The sequence below is a fragment of the Episyrphus balteatus genome, chromosome 2 (genome assembly GCF_945859705.1).
Source record: "Episyrphus balteatus chromosome 2, idEpiBalt1.1, whole genome shotgun sequence".
In the NCBI taxonomy this organism is placed as follows: Eukaryota; Metazoa; Arthropoda; class Insecta; order Diptera; family Syrphidae; genus Episyrphus; species Episyrphus balteatus.
In genome coordinates, this window is record NC_079135.1 from 51,626,089 (window position 1) to 51,643,095 (window position 17,007).

At 33.2% G+C, this 17,007-nt stretch overlaps 2 protein-coding genes across 2 annotated transcripts; one reads left to right on the forward strand and one right to left on the reverse strand.

Annotated features, from left to right (window-relative positions):
- Positions 1–1,193: 1,193 nt before the first annotated feature.
- On the forward strand, positions 1,194–8,021 carry LOC129910611 (hsp90 co-chaperone Cdc37). Its single transcript, XM_055988045.1, has 4 exons — positions 1,194–1,398; positions 6,484–6,684; positions 6,755–7,414; positions 7,484–8,021. Exons 1-4 carry the CDS (start codon positions 1,366–1,368, stop codon positions 7,727–7,729), a joined length of 1,140 nt encoding a protein of 379 aa, XP_055844020.1. The 5' UTR covers positions 1,194–1,365; the 3' UTR covers positions 7,730–8,021.
- A 2,636-nt stretch (positions 8,022–10,657) lies between these two features.
- LOC129910711 (uncharacterized) lies at positions 10,658–14,151 on the reverse strand. Its single transcript, XM_055988200.1, has 2 exons — positions 12,994–14,151; positions 10,658–11,665 (listed from the first exon to the last, which is right to left on the reverse strand). Exons 1-2 carry the CDS (start codon positions 13,919–13,921, stop codon positions 10,908–10,910), a joined length of 1,686 nt encoding a protein of 561 aa, XP_055844175.1. The 5' UTR covers positions 13,922–14,151; the 3' UTR covers positions 10,658–10,907.
- Positions 14,152–17,007: the final 2,856 nt, after the last annotated feature.

The window sequence follows — 17,007 nt, forward strand, 5'->3', positions numbered from 1 at the left end:
CGCTATACCGCATACCCTCCGGTGTGGCCAAGCATTTAAGGTAGTAGAAAGAAGCATGTTTACACGGCTTAAAATTGCAAATTAGTAGGTTTTGTTTTATCAAAAAAATATTGAAATTCCAATCTGAGTTTAGAAGGTCTATCAAAATGAATCTTCGTATAATTATTCTATACTAATGAAAACAACATTTAAAATATACTGTCTTAAGCCTAGTACGCTGCTAATGCGAAACCAAATTTTTCGTTGGTCTCCACCAGGACAAAAAAAATGCTTGCTTATACAAAGTATAAATAATATAATAAAAGCAAACACACATCTCAAAAAGGCATAAAATGACAAAATGAACAAAAAAAAAAAAAAATTATTCAAATGGGCCATTCCATTCGCATCGTTGAAGAAACAATATTTTTTCTTGAAACTTGGTGGGCCTTAAGGGCTCATGATAAGAGTTAAAGTTCTAGAAGTTTCACGAAAAAGTAATTCAAAATAGCTAATTTATTAACAGACAAAGACGATAACGGAGATAACGGGTCTCCTCCTTTACCGCTTTATCTGTGAATAATTATTTGGCTACCTTTAATTAGTTTTTTGTGAAACTTTTAGAACATTAACTTTATCATGAGCTCTTAAAACCCTACAAGCTTCAAGAAAAAATATTGCTTCTTCAACGAGATTAACTGGAAACAAGGTCAAAAATGTCTTCTCCGTTACTTTGGAATAGCCGAAATGTCATTTTTCCACACCAATTGATATCCCCGGCAATTTTTCTGTGTGCGAAAAGTGGTGGATACATTTCAATTGTTTTCAGCAAACGTTTACGACTTCGTTTTTCTATTTAAGTATTAAGGTATTTTTCATTTTGCATCAGCAGTGCACTTGGCTTTAAAAAAAAACTTGCTTGCAAATTGCCTCCACTAATACCTAGTTGGTACAATTTTTTTTCAATTTAAGTTTATTGAGACTTTCTTTTTTTTTTAACATTTGATTTATAAAAGTAGTAAAACTTATACTAGGTTTTTTTTTTTCATTTTGCATCAGCAGCGCACTTGGCTTTAAAAAAAAAACTTGCTTGCAAATTGCCTCCACTAATACCTAGTTGGTACAAAGCCTTATTTTTTTGACTGAACGCATTCATTTAAATTGCGACCTCTGTTTGTGAAAAATATAAGCTACATCAATCACATTTTGACATTGACGTTTGCAACAAAAAAAAAAAAACTGAAAAAGAAAATTCCTGGTTGAGAAAAGTATTTTTTTGAAAAAAAAAAGTATTTTTTAAAAAAGCAAAAGCAAAACTAAACTCCATTTAATCACCACTATCTACATAATTCAAGCAACAAGAAATTAAAACATTTCAACTTAAAAATGGTAGACTACAGCAAATGGAAAGATATTGAAGTAAGTTGCTTGTTCTTTTCATTTCGAGAAATTTCTTTTAATAATTTCTTTTTATAAATAAAAAAAAAAATTAAGAAAACGCACATCAATACCGATTACTAAGCAAAATCATCTGCATATTTGTTTGATCAAATAAATTTAATTTACAGAAATCTTTTATATTTATCATGCGTCATAAAGGTTGCTTGCTACACCCAAACATAATCCCCGGAAAAATCACGAACAGGCCAAAATATTCTTCGCCCATCACGGCTCACGGGTGTTGCATATAAAATTATTTTTTTTTTATTTTGTACTTGGTTTTCAATAGGGAAAGCCATCCCGTTTGGATTAATTCCAATAACAAAATGTTTGAGAAAAAGTAACAACTCTAACTTGAATTGATTCTTGGGATTAGTCATCAAATACTAGAGAAACTTTTCTTTACTGAAGTTAAAATCTTTTTGAAGTTTCTGCAGAATTTGAAAGTTTGGCTGTTTCCTTTTATTAGCCACCCTAAACTAAAACCTATTATACATTTACATGAAGCTGGGATCCGGTACATCTAATGCTAAGTATAATTCGGGTTGTACCTATTCAACTTGTTTTCTTCTATAGAAAATGTATTTGTATGCATTCAAAAGTACTTTGCATTAGATACTGGAGCCCAGAGAAATACAGCTTTTGATGTATTTTATTGTTTGGAGTATTCCAAGTAATGTGCTTAGACCGAGAGCCCACAGTAAATTTTGGGAGTGGAGGTATAACCAAAATGTGAGTATGCAGTTTTATAGCCTTATGTCTTCTAATGACGTATTCAAAAGTCTGGCAGCTTTAAATCACGGCTTTATATGGTTTTCGGAGGGTTCAACAACGCGAGTTTTCCAATTAATGTGAGTAGGCTAAGTAAGCAAAAAATCACATTCTGAATATAAAGAATGATGCTCTGTCATTTCCCCTAAGCCTCAATACCTCAATCTCGGTGATACGACAAATAGAAATCAAGATATAAGCTTTTTTAGCTAACTATATCAACTCTCTTCTTGGAGAGTTTTGAGTTCAAAATAACAAACAAAAAATTAAACAGAAAAGTCTCCAAAATAAAGCCGCTTAAAAAGCTTATATCTTGAGTTCTATTAATCGCATCATCAAGATTGATGTCTACAGGCTTAGGGAAAATGATAGAGCATCAGTTGCTTTATAAAGAATATGAAATAGTGTGAATTTAGCCTTCTTATATGAATTGGAAAACTCACATTTTTCAACCCCTTGAAAACAATAGAAAGCCGCGATTCAAAGCTGCCAGACTTTTGAATTCGTTACTCACATTTTGGTTATACCTCCACTCCCAAAATTTGCTGTGGGCTCTTAGACTATCTGTGTACACGAAAAAACGTTTAAATTGCCTTAAGAACAAGGCAGAGAAAAACTTACTCTTGCGGAATAGGGCCCCTGAACTCCAACATGTTCATTGACCCAGTCTTCGAGTGTTCAATTTGTTACCTTGCCAAGTTCGTTTAGCTTCCTCACACACTCTCACAAGTTTAAAATTATTATTTGCTTTAAGGGTTTATACCTAGTTGTAATTTTGAAAAAATCAAATATTTTTTGTGCATAATTTGAATGTACATATGTATAGGTATACAGGGTGTCCCAAAAGTAATGGATCAAACGAAATATGGTGATAGGCCTCCTTAAGGGCTCTCAGAATTTGGTAACTTGTTCATCCCAAATCCTTACGGTTTTCTATTTAATGCAATTCTTGTGAAATTTCGAAAAATCCCTACTTGGCAACAGTATTTTGCTTCCTGCGCCCATTATTGATTTTTGTTTTCTAAAATTCTTTTACAAAAACATTGCCAAATAATAAGGAACAATTAATTAATCAAAATATTTTTTATTCCATACGCCATTTCGCTGCAAATTAACTAACAGTTTCAAGTTTGATAAAAAATCAATTTTTAACTTTTATTTGAGAGCAACACGGCGACAAAAATTTCTACGGTGTGAGAATGGTTTATTATTTTAAAAAGTTGCCCTGCTATTGTAGTTTTCAAAAATGTATAAAAGTTTCCAAAGTTGCAGTTAGATCAGAAAATATTACAATTTGAATTCAACAAAACAGGGTTTTTCAGAACAAAAAACAACCAAAAATAAACACATTTCTCGAACTGTTATTTGTTTATTTTTCTTTGAACAAAAGCGTCTATTTTTGTTTGTATTTTTACTGTGAAAACCCCTGTTTTGTTGAATTCAAATTGTAATATTTTCTGATCTAACTGCAACTTTGGAAACTTTTATACATTTTTGAAAACTACAATAGCAGGGCAACTTTTTAAAATAATAAACCATTCTCACACCGTAGAAATTTTTGTCGCCGTGTTGCTCTCAAATAAAAGTTAAAAATTGATTTTTTATCAAACTTGAAACTGTTAGTTAATTTGCAGCGAAATGGCGTATGGAATAAAAAATATTTTGATTAATTAATTGTTCCTTATTATTTGGCAATGTTTTTGTAAAAGAATTTTAGAAAACAAAAATCAATAATGGGCGCAGGAAGCAAAATACTGTTGCCAAGTAGGGATTTTTCGAAATTTCACAAGAATTGCATTAAATCGAAAACCGTAAGGATTTGGGATGAACAAGTTACCAAATTCTGAGAGCCCTTAAGATCCCCTATCAGCATACTTCGTTTGATCCATTACTTATGGGACACCCTGTATAATAATGTTGTCCGAAAATTTCACATTTATACAGCAATTATTTTCACAGCTTTCTAAGATACTTTTGTCAGGTAATGAACGAAGGGATAAGGTTTTTTACAATTATTCGATTTTTTAAGCCACTTTAAAGTGTAAAATTTCGTGAATAAAAAAACGATTTTTTTCTAAATACACAGCGAATTCTTTTAATACATAAAATTTTATGCCTCTTCACAAAAAATCCAAAAAAAAGAACGTTTTTTCGCACTTACAACTAGATATAGCCCCTTAAGTACGGTTGGTTTTCTGACACGATGGCATTTTTAAGGTTTTTGTATTTTCTTGCGACATTTTGCTTTCATTTCTGCGTCCTTTTGATGACGCTTGGATTGAGAGTAGCTAGCTACCAACTTTGCCTTGCTACTTAACTTAGTTTTTAAAGTTAATATCTTGGGATGTCAAGAATGTTTTTAACTGTGGTTGTTCGATGTTGAGCCCCTCTCTGAGAATTAAACTTTTGCCTGTATAAGTTACCTCCTTGGTGATTCTAATGGTTCATTTATTTTCTCAGACCAACCCAAACATGTCGGCCTTTTTTGAATAAAAAATTAAACTAAAAAATCAATATACAATGCAAAAAAAAAAAATAAGGGAAGTCACAATAGTAAAAATAAACGGAAACGAAAATTGAAAACTGTTGTTCTGATTTCCATTCGACTTTTTTGTTGGAGAATATTGTTTTCCGGTAGCAAATTGCTACCCGGATTGAAGACGGCAAAATTTTGTCGGATTGTAGATCCGTTAGTTTTTCAAAACACCTATAAATTCGCAAAATTTGTTAGAATACGGAATTCGGAGCAACAAAAATTCGAAAAAGGGAAAAAATAGAATTCGAACGGAAATCAGAACAGCCGTGTTTGACTTGCAAATCACTAGACACATTTCAATCGAATCAATGTTTTTAAGTCTATAGCAAGCGATTCGGAGTTTTAAAAAATTATATTTACACATTGTTTTCTGTATATTAGCTGCATTACAATGGAAACATCGTAGTTTTTAAATCGGAATACCACGGCATGAGAATTTGCGAAATCGTTCGACTTGAGTCAAACAGACCTATGGGCGACGAAACGAAAACGAAAAAAAATCGTTTTTTTTTTTTTTTATTTCGCAATTAAAAATGTGAGCAAAAAGTTTGATCTATCTCATCATTTTGCATATATATGGGCCAATGTCACATAATATAAATGCTGCGAGTCCTTGCTTGAGAAGACATCATATCGAGCCCTTCCAGCCAAATTATGGTAACCGACATGGTGCTTACGAGCTTATGATGTTTTTGTTTACAGAAAAATCTTTATATTCTTTTGTTTTTAGACTAATTGGAGACAAATTTGATGTGAATGTTTTCTTGAACAATTGTTGATTAGATTAACACAAAAAAAAGTTATATCTATTCGTGCTTAGTGTTGGAAAAATACAATTATTATGTTGTCCATAATTCATTCTAAAATTTTATTTTATTTTTTCATTCTATAAATTTATATATCTAATATTTTAAATAATTGCTGAATAGCTAATTGCATTATTTTGATAATGAACTTGATAAAAAAATTATTTTTCTATTACATATATGAAACAGTTTATAAACTAACAGTTTTTCGCCGATTCAGCAAGAAATTTTGTTTTGAGTTACTAAAGTCTTGTAATACTATACGATTTGTTTCGCCCTGATACAACTGTGATGCTGTTGTAGCCTTCTATGCAGAAAAATTGTTGTTCGAAGTTTACCGAATTACCAATGTTAATCTCGACTGGAACCACAGCCATCTCCAGGACCTTAGAAAACGTCAGCAAGTCTCGCGGTTTTTAATTGTTCTAGGCCTGAGACCAACTGAAAAGAGTTCTTTGTATTTGTGTTCCCCATGATTTTTTGGGCCTGTCTCTTTTTGGTGGTTGGAACGTCGAATCGTATGCTATTGGCTTTTGAACAAAGTGTCAGGGCTCCCTCTTTGTATATTGAAGTAAAAGCCTTACCAAGAGTGCTGCATATTTTTGGTTCTTCGGATTTTCTTTCCTCTTTTTCGACAAAGCTTTATCTCTCCTGCTGTCATGGAGAGCGTTTTCATCACTGCTATCGTCAATTCATTCTCATAAGTTTTGTAAATTTTGTATCACGCGAAACAAATTAGCACTATTCATCAGACAACCGTACAAATTTCCATAGGCAGCCATCCAAAACACACTCAACGAGCTTCATGCCTGATTTACAATATTTCGAGACGACGAGACGAGAGCGAGAAGAGATTTTTAATTGGTCATTTAAATCGAAATTAAATTAAATTGACAAATGTTTTGTGAATAAAAGTTATGAATATATTTTTTGTTTTGTTTAAATCTACAGATTTCCGATGATGAAGATGAAGTTCATCCAAACATCGATACACCTTCATTATTTAGATGGCGTCATCAGGCCCGTATAGAGCGTATGGAAGAAATGGATCGCGAAAAGACAGAATTCGAAAAACGTAAGAACTCACAAAAATCACGGCTCATAGAAGTGAAACAAAAGATCAAAGAAAAGGGTGATATGGAGGAATTAAGGGTAAAGTATTTTAAACAAATTTAAAAGACATGCACTAAAACTCAACGAATCTTTTGATATACAACTTCAGAAAGAGCTTGAAAAAATCGAAGAAGAAGGAAAAGAAATCGCCAGAATAGAAGATGATTTGAGGAAGAAGGAGAAGAAAACACCATGGAATGTTGACACCATTAGCAAACCGGGCTTCCAAAAAACTGTCATAAATAAAAAACCAACAAAAGCCGAATTGGAAGGTCTCTCAGAAGAAGAACGCGAAAACAGAATGAAGAATTTTGTCAAAGAAAACGAAAAACTTCTCAAGCAATTTGGAATGCTTCGCAAGTACGACGACTCGAAGAGATTCCTTCAAGAGCATCATCAACTGGTGTGCGAAGAAACTGGCAATTATTTGGTCATCTGGTCGATTAATTTAGAAATGGAAGAGAAGCACGAATTGATGTCTCATGTGGCACATCAATGCATTTGTATGCAATACATTTTGGAGTTGTCTAAGCAACTGGACGTTGATCCTCGTTCATGTGTTGGTTCGTTCTTCTCTAAAATTCAAGATTGTATACCCGAGTATCGTCAGCAGTTTGAGAGTGAAATCGAAGGTTTCAAAGAACGTGTTCGTAAAAGGGCACAAGAAAAAATTGCAGAAGCAGTTGCTGAGCAGGAAGAAGAAGACCGAAAGGCTCGTCTTGGACCAGGTGGATTGGATCCTGTAGAAGTATTTGAATCATTACCAGATGTAAGTTGGTTTTTATCGCAATAACAAAACAATTTTTATTATTTCATAAAAAAAAACCTTTCTTTGCAGGAACTGAAAGCTTGCTTTGAATCACGTGATATCGGCCTGCTGCAGGCGACAATTGCAAAAATGCCAGAAGATGAAGCACGATATCATATTAAAAGATGTGTTGATTCGGGACTTTGGTTACCAGAAGGTGGCAAAAAAGATGGTGAAACCGAGGAGTCAGAAGCAAAATTTGCGGAGGCCAAAGATAAACCCGAATCTGCCGATGAACCCACATACGCTGGAGTAAGTACTGATGATTTGGACTGATTTCGAAGCATGAATAACCGCCAACTTTTGCTTCTGAGATGATAATTATTGGAACTTCTTCAGATATCTGAAATTATTATGTTGCATCCCAGCAAAACTACTCAAACAAACAAAAAACAAACAGAACAAAAAGAAAAAAAAAAATAATTATCACGCAAAAAACTCTCGTTAAGTATATATTTTGTAATTTCTTCAGTTTATTTTTCGATTGTATATAGTAATAAGAAGCTTCTCTTAAAAGATTTAAAATAAATCATTATGTCCCATTTAAAATAAATTCAAAAATATCTTTAATTTGTAACTTATGTTGTTCTATATGACATAGGTGGTGGTGGTGGTGATATCGGTAAAATATTGTAAAACACCTTTTGAAACCATTGAACTGAACAAATACCTTGATTTTTTGTTCAGTTTTAATTAAAAAAAAAGTGAAACTAAGCAAAAAGTATAGAGAAGTAGTTTTTTAACGACATTTCTTGAATGGAGTTATAATCGGCCTTAGCGAGGTATCCTTCGGAGTGTAAATTTGTCCGATTTCATACGAATCGGAGGGTTTTTACCTGTCGAGAGGACACTTAGAAGCATGATTCGTATGAATTCGGAGGATTTTCCGCTCCGAAACTGAAAAATTTTGTCTTGCTTTCCTACTTTGATAGTATTTGAGTTCACGCTCCAAAAGTGGTAAATCTTAATTTATATGTAGTAAAATAATTCAATTTCATTATGTAGATGTCATATTTTTTGTAGTTTCAGACAATTTTCAAAATTAATATGCAAAAGCACAATTAGCCTATAAATTCATGAATCATAAAGCGGTAACTAAATTTGAGGGATTTAAAAAGAGTACAAATAAGTTTCCACCGTTTTGCAAAATATGTGGCTCCAACATAATTTAATGTTTAAATTGCTGGATGTCAAACGTTTTACGAATCGATATTTGTATTTTAAAGTGGAAATGCAAATTAAATTAAGTTCATGTTTAAATTAATTAATTTTATCTCATTATAAAAAAAATTCCAGTCAATAGCCGCACTTTTATGTATATTAACTAGAGATGCCGCGAACATTCGGCCACTATTCGGTATTCGGCTATTGTTCTGGTATTCGGCCGAATAGTTTAACTATTCGGCCGAATACCGAATACCAAATGGAGAAGAAAAAAGACATAAATTATTATACCAAAATATGTGTTTTATTAAAAAATTGTAATTTTAGTACTTATAATCTACGAAAGGCAAGTTGTGGTGAATAAAAACTATTTGTTCCGCATTTGTTGTATAGTAAACGCTTTCGTTTGTCTTTTTAGACTATTCCTGCTTCGAAAAATAGTCTTTCGCTGTAAACACTTGTCCCAGGAGAAGAAAGGTAGACTTTAGCAAATTTTGTTAAAATTGGAAATTTTGTGCTATGTGCTGACCACCACTTGTATGGGTCCGCTGTTCGATCTTGCCGAACAGACAGTGTCTACCTTTGCAGTATTAGGTAGTGTGTTCAGACATTTATCTTAAAAGTAGTTCAGTTATTCATCGTTTCAATATGATGTTGTTGGGAATTCTTTAAGCCACATCTATTCTTGAGACAAAGTATAAAATTTTTGAAATTACCAAGTTTTTTTTCTGAGTGTCCTTGGCCGAATATTCGGCGGCCGAATATTCGGCCAAATCAATGTTCGCGGCATCTCTAATATTAACCTCATGAAACCCAAGGTCAGATATACTTTCGAAGAATTTGAAAAGATGACTTCAAGAAAAAAAGAGGCCAAACGAAAATGGGTCTAAAAGTAATAAAGTTTTCTGCTTCTTCAATTCTTTATAATTTGGAGTTCACCATATAATGTACTCAGAAAATTAAAAACATATTTGAATTACTGTTGATTTGCTGTTTTTCACGTAAGAAATTGAGAATGTGAAATGTAACTTATTCTGATTTCCAATTTAACAACTGATACATTTGTTGTATATAATGTTTATTAATTTAATTTGCATAACATAACTGTCAATATTACATAGCTACTTTGCGAGATGTCTCGTTTTGCGCGTCCTATGGCAGAAACAAGAATTACGGTTTAAAATCGTTTTATTTTAAAGAAAGACCATATTAAGAACAACAATTGATCGTTTTCGTCGGAACCGTAGAAGCGCTTTTTAAGAAAACGGGTCTTTAGACATAATGGCGTAATAGTACTCCGATGAACTGTCCCCATTCAAATCCAGACTACAACACCTGGATTTTTCTTTTCGGGTCACTGCCTCAGCTCTCCCATAGTGGTCGTGAAAAAGTACATTTACCTCAACTGTTGATAAATTTAAATTCTTTCAAATTAATAATTTTATTTATTGGACTATTTAAAAATATACCTACATATACATGATTGCAAAGCTTAAACTACATATATCAAATTGAAACTGATGCTACAATCACCTATTGGATGACCCGATAACGCCCAATTAAAACTATGTGGCAATATTGCATACATTCTCGTTCAAACGAACAAAAACCGAAAAGATTCTGATCTATCTCAATCGATTTCTAGTGGGATATTTTTTTTTTAGAACGATTGTAAATGTTAATATGTAATCATTTCAAAGGTTAAAGTTCATTATTTATGTCAAGTTATATATCAATCTGTTTTAAAATTGAAAGAATCTTTCAAGCTTCACTTCATCGTCTACCTCACTTAGATCACAAAACCAAGGTCACTGCAAACAGACTAGACTAAAGAGATAACAGAGCAAATAACTCGAGGTAAACAACCCGAGAATCCATTAAAAAATATGTTCAGTTTGTTATTTATTTATTTTTTTTTTTTTCAATCTAGCAATGTTAAACTGATAAACCATAACACGTACACGTGCCAACATTTGTGTTTATAGAAATACATAACATCATAATAATCTGGTAGACTTAAATCAAACAAAATTATTTACATAATTTCACATAAATATTTGAGTTTTATTGTTATGTTTTTTACCCATTTCTAAGGTACTTAACAAATGTTTTTATTATTATTTTTTCTTTCTACAAATTTTGAAGGAATCTATAGCATTTTTTAATTTTCTTAAACTTAACAAACATTTTCTATAAAAACATGAATATTCTATGAGTATAGTAAAGCTGTAAATGAGATTTGTACTTTAAAAGTATAAATATGTATAAGGAACATGAATGAGATAGAATTCTATTTCTTGTCTTCAGTTGTCTTTGCATGCATTGCCTGAGCTCTACCAGATGGATCTTCCGGACATCCCCAATCTTGACGTGGCACCCATCGTTTAACAGTTTTTGCAGCATCATCACCAGGAAATAGTTCTTCGAAAATTTCTCTATAGTAAAATGCCTCTTTAGTAGTGGGTGTATTGATTGGAAACAATTCAGCTGCCTTGGCAAATTCATCATCGTTTATTTGAGAAGATGCATGTCCACGAATCGTATCGATCCAGTTATAACCAACTCCATCGGAGAATTGTTCTTTTTGACGCCAGAGAACCTCATCAGGCAAATAGCCTTCACCGAAAGCTTTGCGTAGAATATGCTTTTCAATTCGATGCGCTTGAACACCTTCGAAGGAGTTCAACTTGCCGGGTATTTTATCTTCCGGCCGAATAGACATGGCATAATTGACAAATTCGGTGTCCAAGAATGGAACTCGAAGTTCAACACCTTTGGCCAGGGATACCTTGTTTGCTCTCAAACAATCCGACATGCATAAATTCATTACTCGAGTCACGAGTTCTTGATGGAATTGCTCCTTATCAGGAGCATTGAAAAAGTATAAATACCCGCCAAAAATCTCATCGGCTCCTTCACCCGATAGAATCATCTTGATGCCAGTACTTTTGATGTAACGCGTCAGCAAGAGCATAGGAATACTACAACGTACTGTTGTCACGTCATATGTCTCGAGATGAAAAATGATGTCTCTAATACAATCAATACCTGTTGAATAAAGATGTTTTAGTTTAAATAGTCATAGAAATAATAGAATCGTTATCTTAAAAGTGTTTGAGACCAACTACTTGACTAAAATTGCTTTTTAAGTGGACACGTATCCACTACGGCTGCCTATTGTTTCGTTTTGTTTTACTTCGATTTCTGTTATTTCGTTATTCACACAATAATTTTTAATTAGTTCGCTATCTTTTATTTGGTCAACTATAACTTCGCCTTGTATTTTCTTGTTCTTTAGTAACTTAAACAAAATAAATTATTTGACTATTAATAAAAATGCGAAAAAATGAAAAACAAGAAAATACAAGGCGAAGTTATAGTTTCTTCGAAAATGAAATACTTTTTATTTTTTTCATAAACTGTAATACATATTGACCTTTACCTTAACCTTCTTTAATTTCAAACCATAATAAACATGGCCTAAAAAATTTGAAAAAGAAATGCATTTTATATTACGAAAAAGTTTTAAATACACGTTAAAATTTTTTCAATATTTTTTTTTTTCAAAAATTCAACCATTCTTTTGAAAAGCCCTTCATTTAATTTACTTAATTTTAATTTTAAAAATATAAATAAGCTTCTAGCTTTTAAAAAATGTATATTTAAATGTTGTAGGTGTTGCCGTTGTGTTCAAATATTTTTTTGTGTTAATAAGAAAATTGTATCTATCGCTTAAACGATAGAAGATTGTCCCTCACTCCAATATATTTTTTTTTTCTTTAATTTCCTGGACATCAATTAATTTTTTGTCAATTAAGTTTAAAAAATCAAAACGGTAGCACCGGCAATTTTTAATCTTTAGACTTTAAAGTATTTTTAATTACCAAAGTTTGAAATAAAAGATCATCAAAATCTAAGGTGTTCGGCCAGGTTCCCTAATAAACCCATTTTTTAAGCTTTAGTTACTCCAATATTTATCGAAATAAGAAAAAATGAAATAAATTAAAAACTAAACTAATTAATTACTCCTTTCACGACCTTTTTCAGTAAAATTTTGAAATTTTGATAAAACGAAAGTCTTTTTCAAGACTTCAATATTGTTGAAATTTTAAAATATTAAAAACAAAGGCAAAGAAGTTTAGAAACCTTAGTGGTTAACATATATTTAACACGAATATTAGTCCTGAAGAATGGTATAAGCATACTTGAAACGTTGACTAGTACGAATTAGAATATATTGAAGAAAGACCTATAGCCCACGAAACAAGTAAAATTTATTGAAAAACTAAACAACAAAATACCGAATCGAATAAGACGAAACAACCAAAAACCGATATAAGAAAAGCGAAACAAACCCATACGCATCCACTACGTACCTTGTTCAATTGTAAAGAAAACGTCAGTATGATCACTGTCTATATAATCTGCCACCATTCTACTATACTTGAAGTCAGGAGCACCCTCAAGTCCAACAGAGAATGTCTTCAATCGAAAACTGGGATCGGTTTCACGAATAATCTTCGTGGCAATCGATGCAACAAGACTAGAATCAACCCCACCCGACAGAAGAGCTCCATAGAGACAATCACAATGAAGATGACTTCTTACAGCCGAGATAAAAGTTTGTCGTAAAACTGACAAATCAGTGGGATCTCTTGGAATGCTTGTCTGCCAACTTTGTTGGAAGAACTTTTTATCTTTAAGAGCTCCGGCTTTGCCGAATCGCATAACCCCTGGAGGGAAGTTCTCAATCTTTCGACAAACCCCAACCAAACATTTCATTTCGCTCGAGACCCAAATGTTACCATATTCATCTTCTCCATAGTACATGGATATAATACCGAATGGGTCACGAGCTAAAAGAATGGTTTTTGTTTTGGTATCGTACAAAGCAATGGCAAACATTCCAGTAACGTATTCAAATAGATTTTCTCCGTATTCTTCGTAGAGTTCAATAATGACATTGCAATCACTCTTTGGCTGATAGGATCCTCGTTTCTTGGCAATTTCAGCCGCTTGCTCTAAATAATTGTAGATTTCGCCATTGGCAATCATGAAAACAGTTCCATCTTGGGATCTGAATGGTTGATGGCCGGTATGGACACCGACAATGCAGACTCTTTCATGGACCAAAGCAACGCCATGATCTTGAATGATTTCGACTCCGGTAAAATCGGGACCGCGATGGCGTTGTTTTTGACTTTGTCGAGTGGCAACTTGGCGCAGACTTTCAGGTCGAGTGTTGAATTTTCTTGGTAAAATGGGTTCTCCGTTTTTGGAGAATATAGCAAATATTCCACACATCGTTTGTTTTTTAAGTATTTTATAATAAATGGTTAAGTTGAATTCAATTTATACCGGTGTTTCTTTTTCCGCCTCTGTATAGTCGCGGACGAGGGCTTTTTGCGAATGATAATGATTTTATAAAAACAAGCTTTATAGGAATAACACCTGCCACGATGCAGATAATGGAAATTATTTGCACCAATTACATCAGCCAACTTTTAAAATTCTTGTTCTTGTTGAGTGTTCTTCCAGATGAAACGTCAAAAGTTTGTTATTTTTTCACATAGATCAAACATAAAGTAGATCGAAGGGAAAACAAAACATAGGATGCGTTCAAGAGTGTGACAAATGAGTAGAAAGTGGATTGTAAAAAAGTGGATTCTATACACAGTATAACAGTTTTAAGAACTATTTGAATTGAATATCTTGCAATTTATAAGAAGAATAAGATCTATATAGAATATAAGTAGAGCTCTTGATACCCGGATACCCGAGTACTCGCCCGAGTACCCGGGTACCCGAGTTTTCGGGTATTACTCGGGTAGCCGGGTACCCGGGTATTCGGGTACCCGAGTACCCGGGTACCCGGTTGTTTAGTTACCCGAATACCCGGGTACCCGGGTACTCGGGTATCAAAAGAAAAAAAAGTATTTGTTAGGGAAATTGTTGATACTGAGCATTTTAAACGGTAAATAACACACCATAGGTATAAGATTGAAGGCAAAAATAAATTCAAAGCAGTTCTCCAGTCAAAGCGAAGAATTGTCGTCAAAAAGAGTTTTAACTTGGTTTACTATCAAAAATCAAAAGATGCAATATCCGCATCGTCTCCATTTCTCTGGGTGGCCGAACTATGCCCACCGGAAAAGGTTCCTTGCCGTGTGCAAAGATACCTTTCATTTTGTTTATTTTGATTTTTAAAAATTTTCCAAAATATTAAGTAAAAAAAAAAAAGCGGAGAAAATGAGGTTTGAAAAAAGCTCTCATAGAAAAAAATAATCAAAAATTTGTTTGACATGGTTGTATTGAAATGTTAATATTTCGAGATATACGCAATGCATTTTTCAGATCAAAGTCTTAAATGGATAATGATAAGATTGTTGAACAAATATATATATAAAATTTCCAAAGTTTTTTCGAAAACTTAGAAATAAAAATAAAAAAGTTTCCACTTTTGATTTTTTAAAAATCGAAAAAAAAACCTTCAAACGCTTATAGCACAAGAACGACGCAACTAATGTTAATGGTTATGGGCTTAAAATATAGCTAAGAATATACCAATGATTTTTGGTTTTTTGTGAAAAAAAAATTTTGAATCCAACATGGATGCCATGGCCATACAAATGTTTTTTGTTTTTTTGTGAAATTTTTTTTGTTTCCAACATGGATGTAATGGCCTCCCCACTTCGGAGTTAAAATAAAAAAAAAAAAACAGCAGCAACATTTTTGACAGACAGCTGCCAAAGTGTATGTACAGTGGTGCCAAATGTTTTCATGGATTTCAAAAATCCCGATGTCGTTGTTTTGCACAAAATCTATATAGATAAACAAAAAAACACACCTAACTTTAGTGTTTACTGTCTTAAATTGAAGCTTAGAATATACCAATCATTTTTGGTTTTTGGTAAAAAAAAAATTTTCCACCCTTCATAGATCCCATGGCCCTAATACTCTTAAATCAAACGCTTCCAAATAAAACAAACAAATGGCTTTATTGTACCCGGGTACTCGGGTATTATAATACATGAAACTACCGGGTACCCGAACTACCCGGGTACCCGAATACCCGGGTACCCGGGTACTCGAGTAATACCCGAAAACTCGGGTACCCGAGTACCCGGGTATTTGTGAGGACGGGTACTACCCGGTCGAAATCAAGAGCTCTAAATATAAGCATTGACGTTTTGCTACAGAATTTAGTTTTTTATAAATATAGATAGCAAAGTAATGCCGACTTTTCACGAGTCGATTTTTGCCGTGCGGCGAAGCTTTTCGACTCGTGTGAGTGTAAGTCGCATGTGACTAAAGTGACAATCCCCATAGAAAAATCCTATTTGACTTAAGCCGTGCGACATAATATCGTGAGGCTAAAATCGACTAGTGAAAAATCGGCATTATACTAGACTACTAACAATTCCTCTATGAGAGTCAATGTTTTTGTATCATTTCACTATCCACTGTAGTAGCAGGGCTGCCACCTTACTCCTTTAGCAGTAGATCTACTGCGTTTTAGCCCAAATGAAAATCTACTGCGCAGCAAAACGAATCTACTCCCCTTTTAAAAATATTAATAGTACCTATTGTTGTCCATTTCAAAATTTTAAATACTGAGCCACGTTAACTCACTCTAAATGTATTCACTGAAAAATTCAAATGCAGCCCTATCGTGAGTTTTACGTGAACAAAACTCCAAACGAAAAATTGAATTTCACTTGTTACTTCTGAGTTGCGGGCGAAAAGTTGTTTATGTTCGGGAAACTAGCCGTATTTTTAACTCTTTTTCAGGTAATTCGAGAAGTTACCGACATCTTTTAGCTCAGTTTTATTTTGGCTACTGGTGAAAAGTGAAACTTGCAATACCTGTTAAGATTTCGGGCGAAAAAAATGATGTGAAATGACGTGGAACCGAAGATAAAGCTGTTTTTTTTTTTTTACTATTGAGCTAATTGTTTGATTTGTGTTGTAGTAAAATATATTTCTGTGATTTGAATGTTTTGTATATTTAAAAATCTACTGCGGTATATTGCAATCTACTGCGCTTTTTCATAAAATATACTGCGCTCAATTATCTTTGGGGTGGCAGCGCTGTGTAGTAGGTATAGACATCAGCAGGGTCAACAGTAGGTACATGTTTTGACGTTTGTGAACTCCTTAATTTGCAGATAACTTTAAAGTATTACATTGGCAATACGTTATCGTGTACTTGTTTTCGCATGAGAAGATTCAATGCTAATTATTTGTTTTCATTGACAATTTGTTATTGTTTGACTCCAATTGAAAATGACACTAGATGCACCAGAGACCATGCCATATTAGATACAATATCACATAAAGAACTGTTTTTTGACGATAACTTGAAATTTTGAGGGCCTACGAAAAGTCAA

Bases quoted from the DNA above. Each gene is read 5' to 3' on its own strand.
- LOC129910611 (XM_055988045.1), top strand. From the start codon at position 1,366: ATGGTAGACTACAGCAAATGGAAAGATATTGAA. The intron at 1,399-6,483 runs GTAAGTTGCTTG...TTAAATCTACAG, and splicing joins GCAAATGGAAAGATATTGAA to ATTTCCGATGATGAAGATGA. The intron at 6,685-6,754 runs GTAAAGTATTTT...ATACAACTTCAG, and splicing joins GTGATATGGAGGAATTAAGG to AAAGAGCTTGAAAAAATCGA.
- LOC129910711 (XM_055988200.1), bottom strand. From the start codon at position 13,921: ATGTGTGGAATATTTGCTATATTCTCCAAAAACGGAGAACCCATTTTA. The intron at 11,666-12,993 runs GTACGTAGTGGA...TTTATTCAACAG, and splicing joins TTTCTTTACAATTGAACAAG to GTATTGATTGTATTAGAGAC.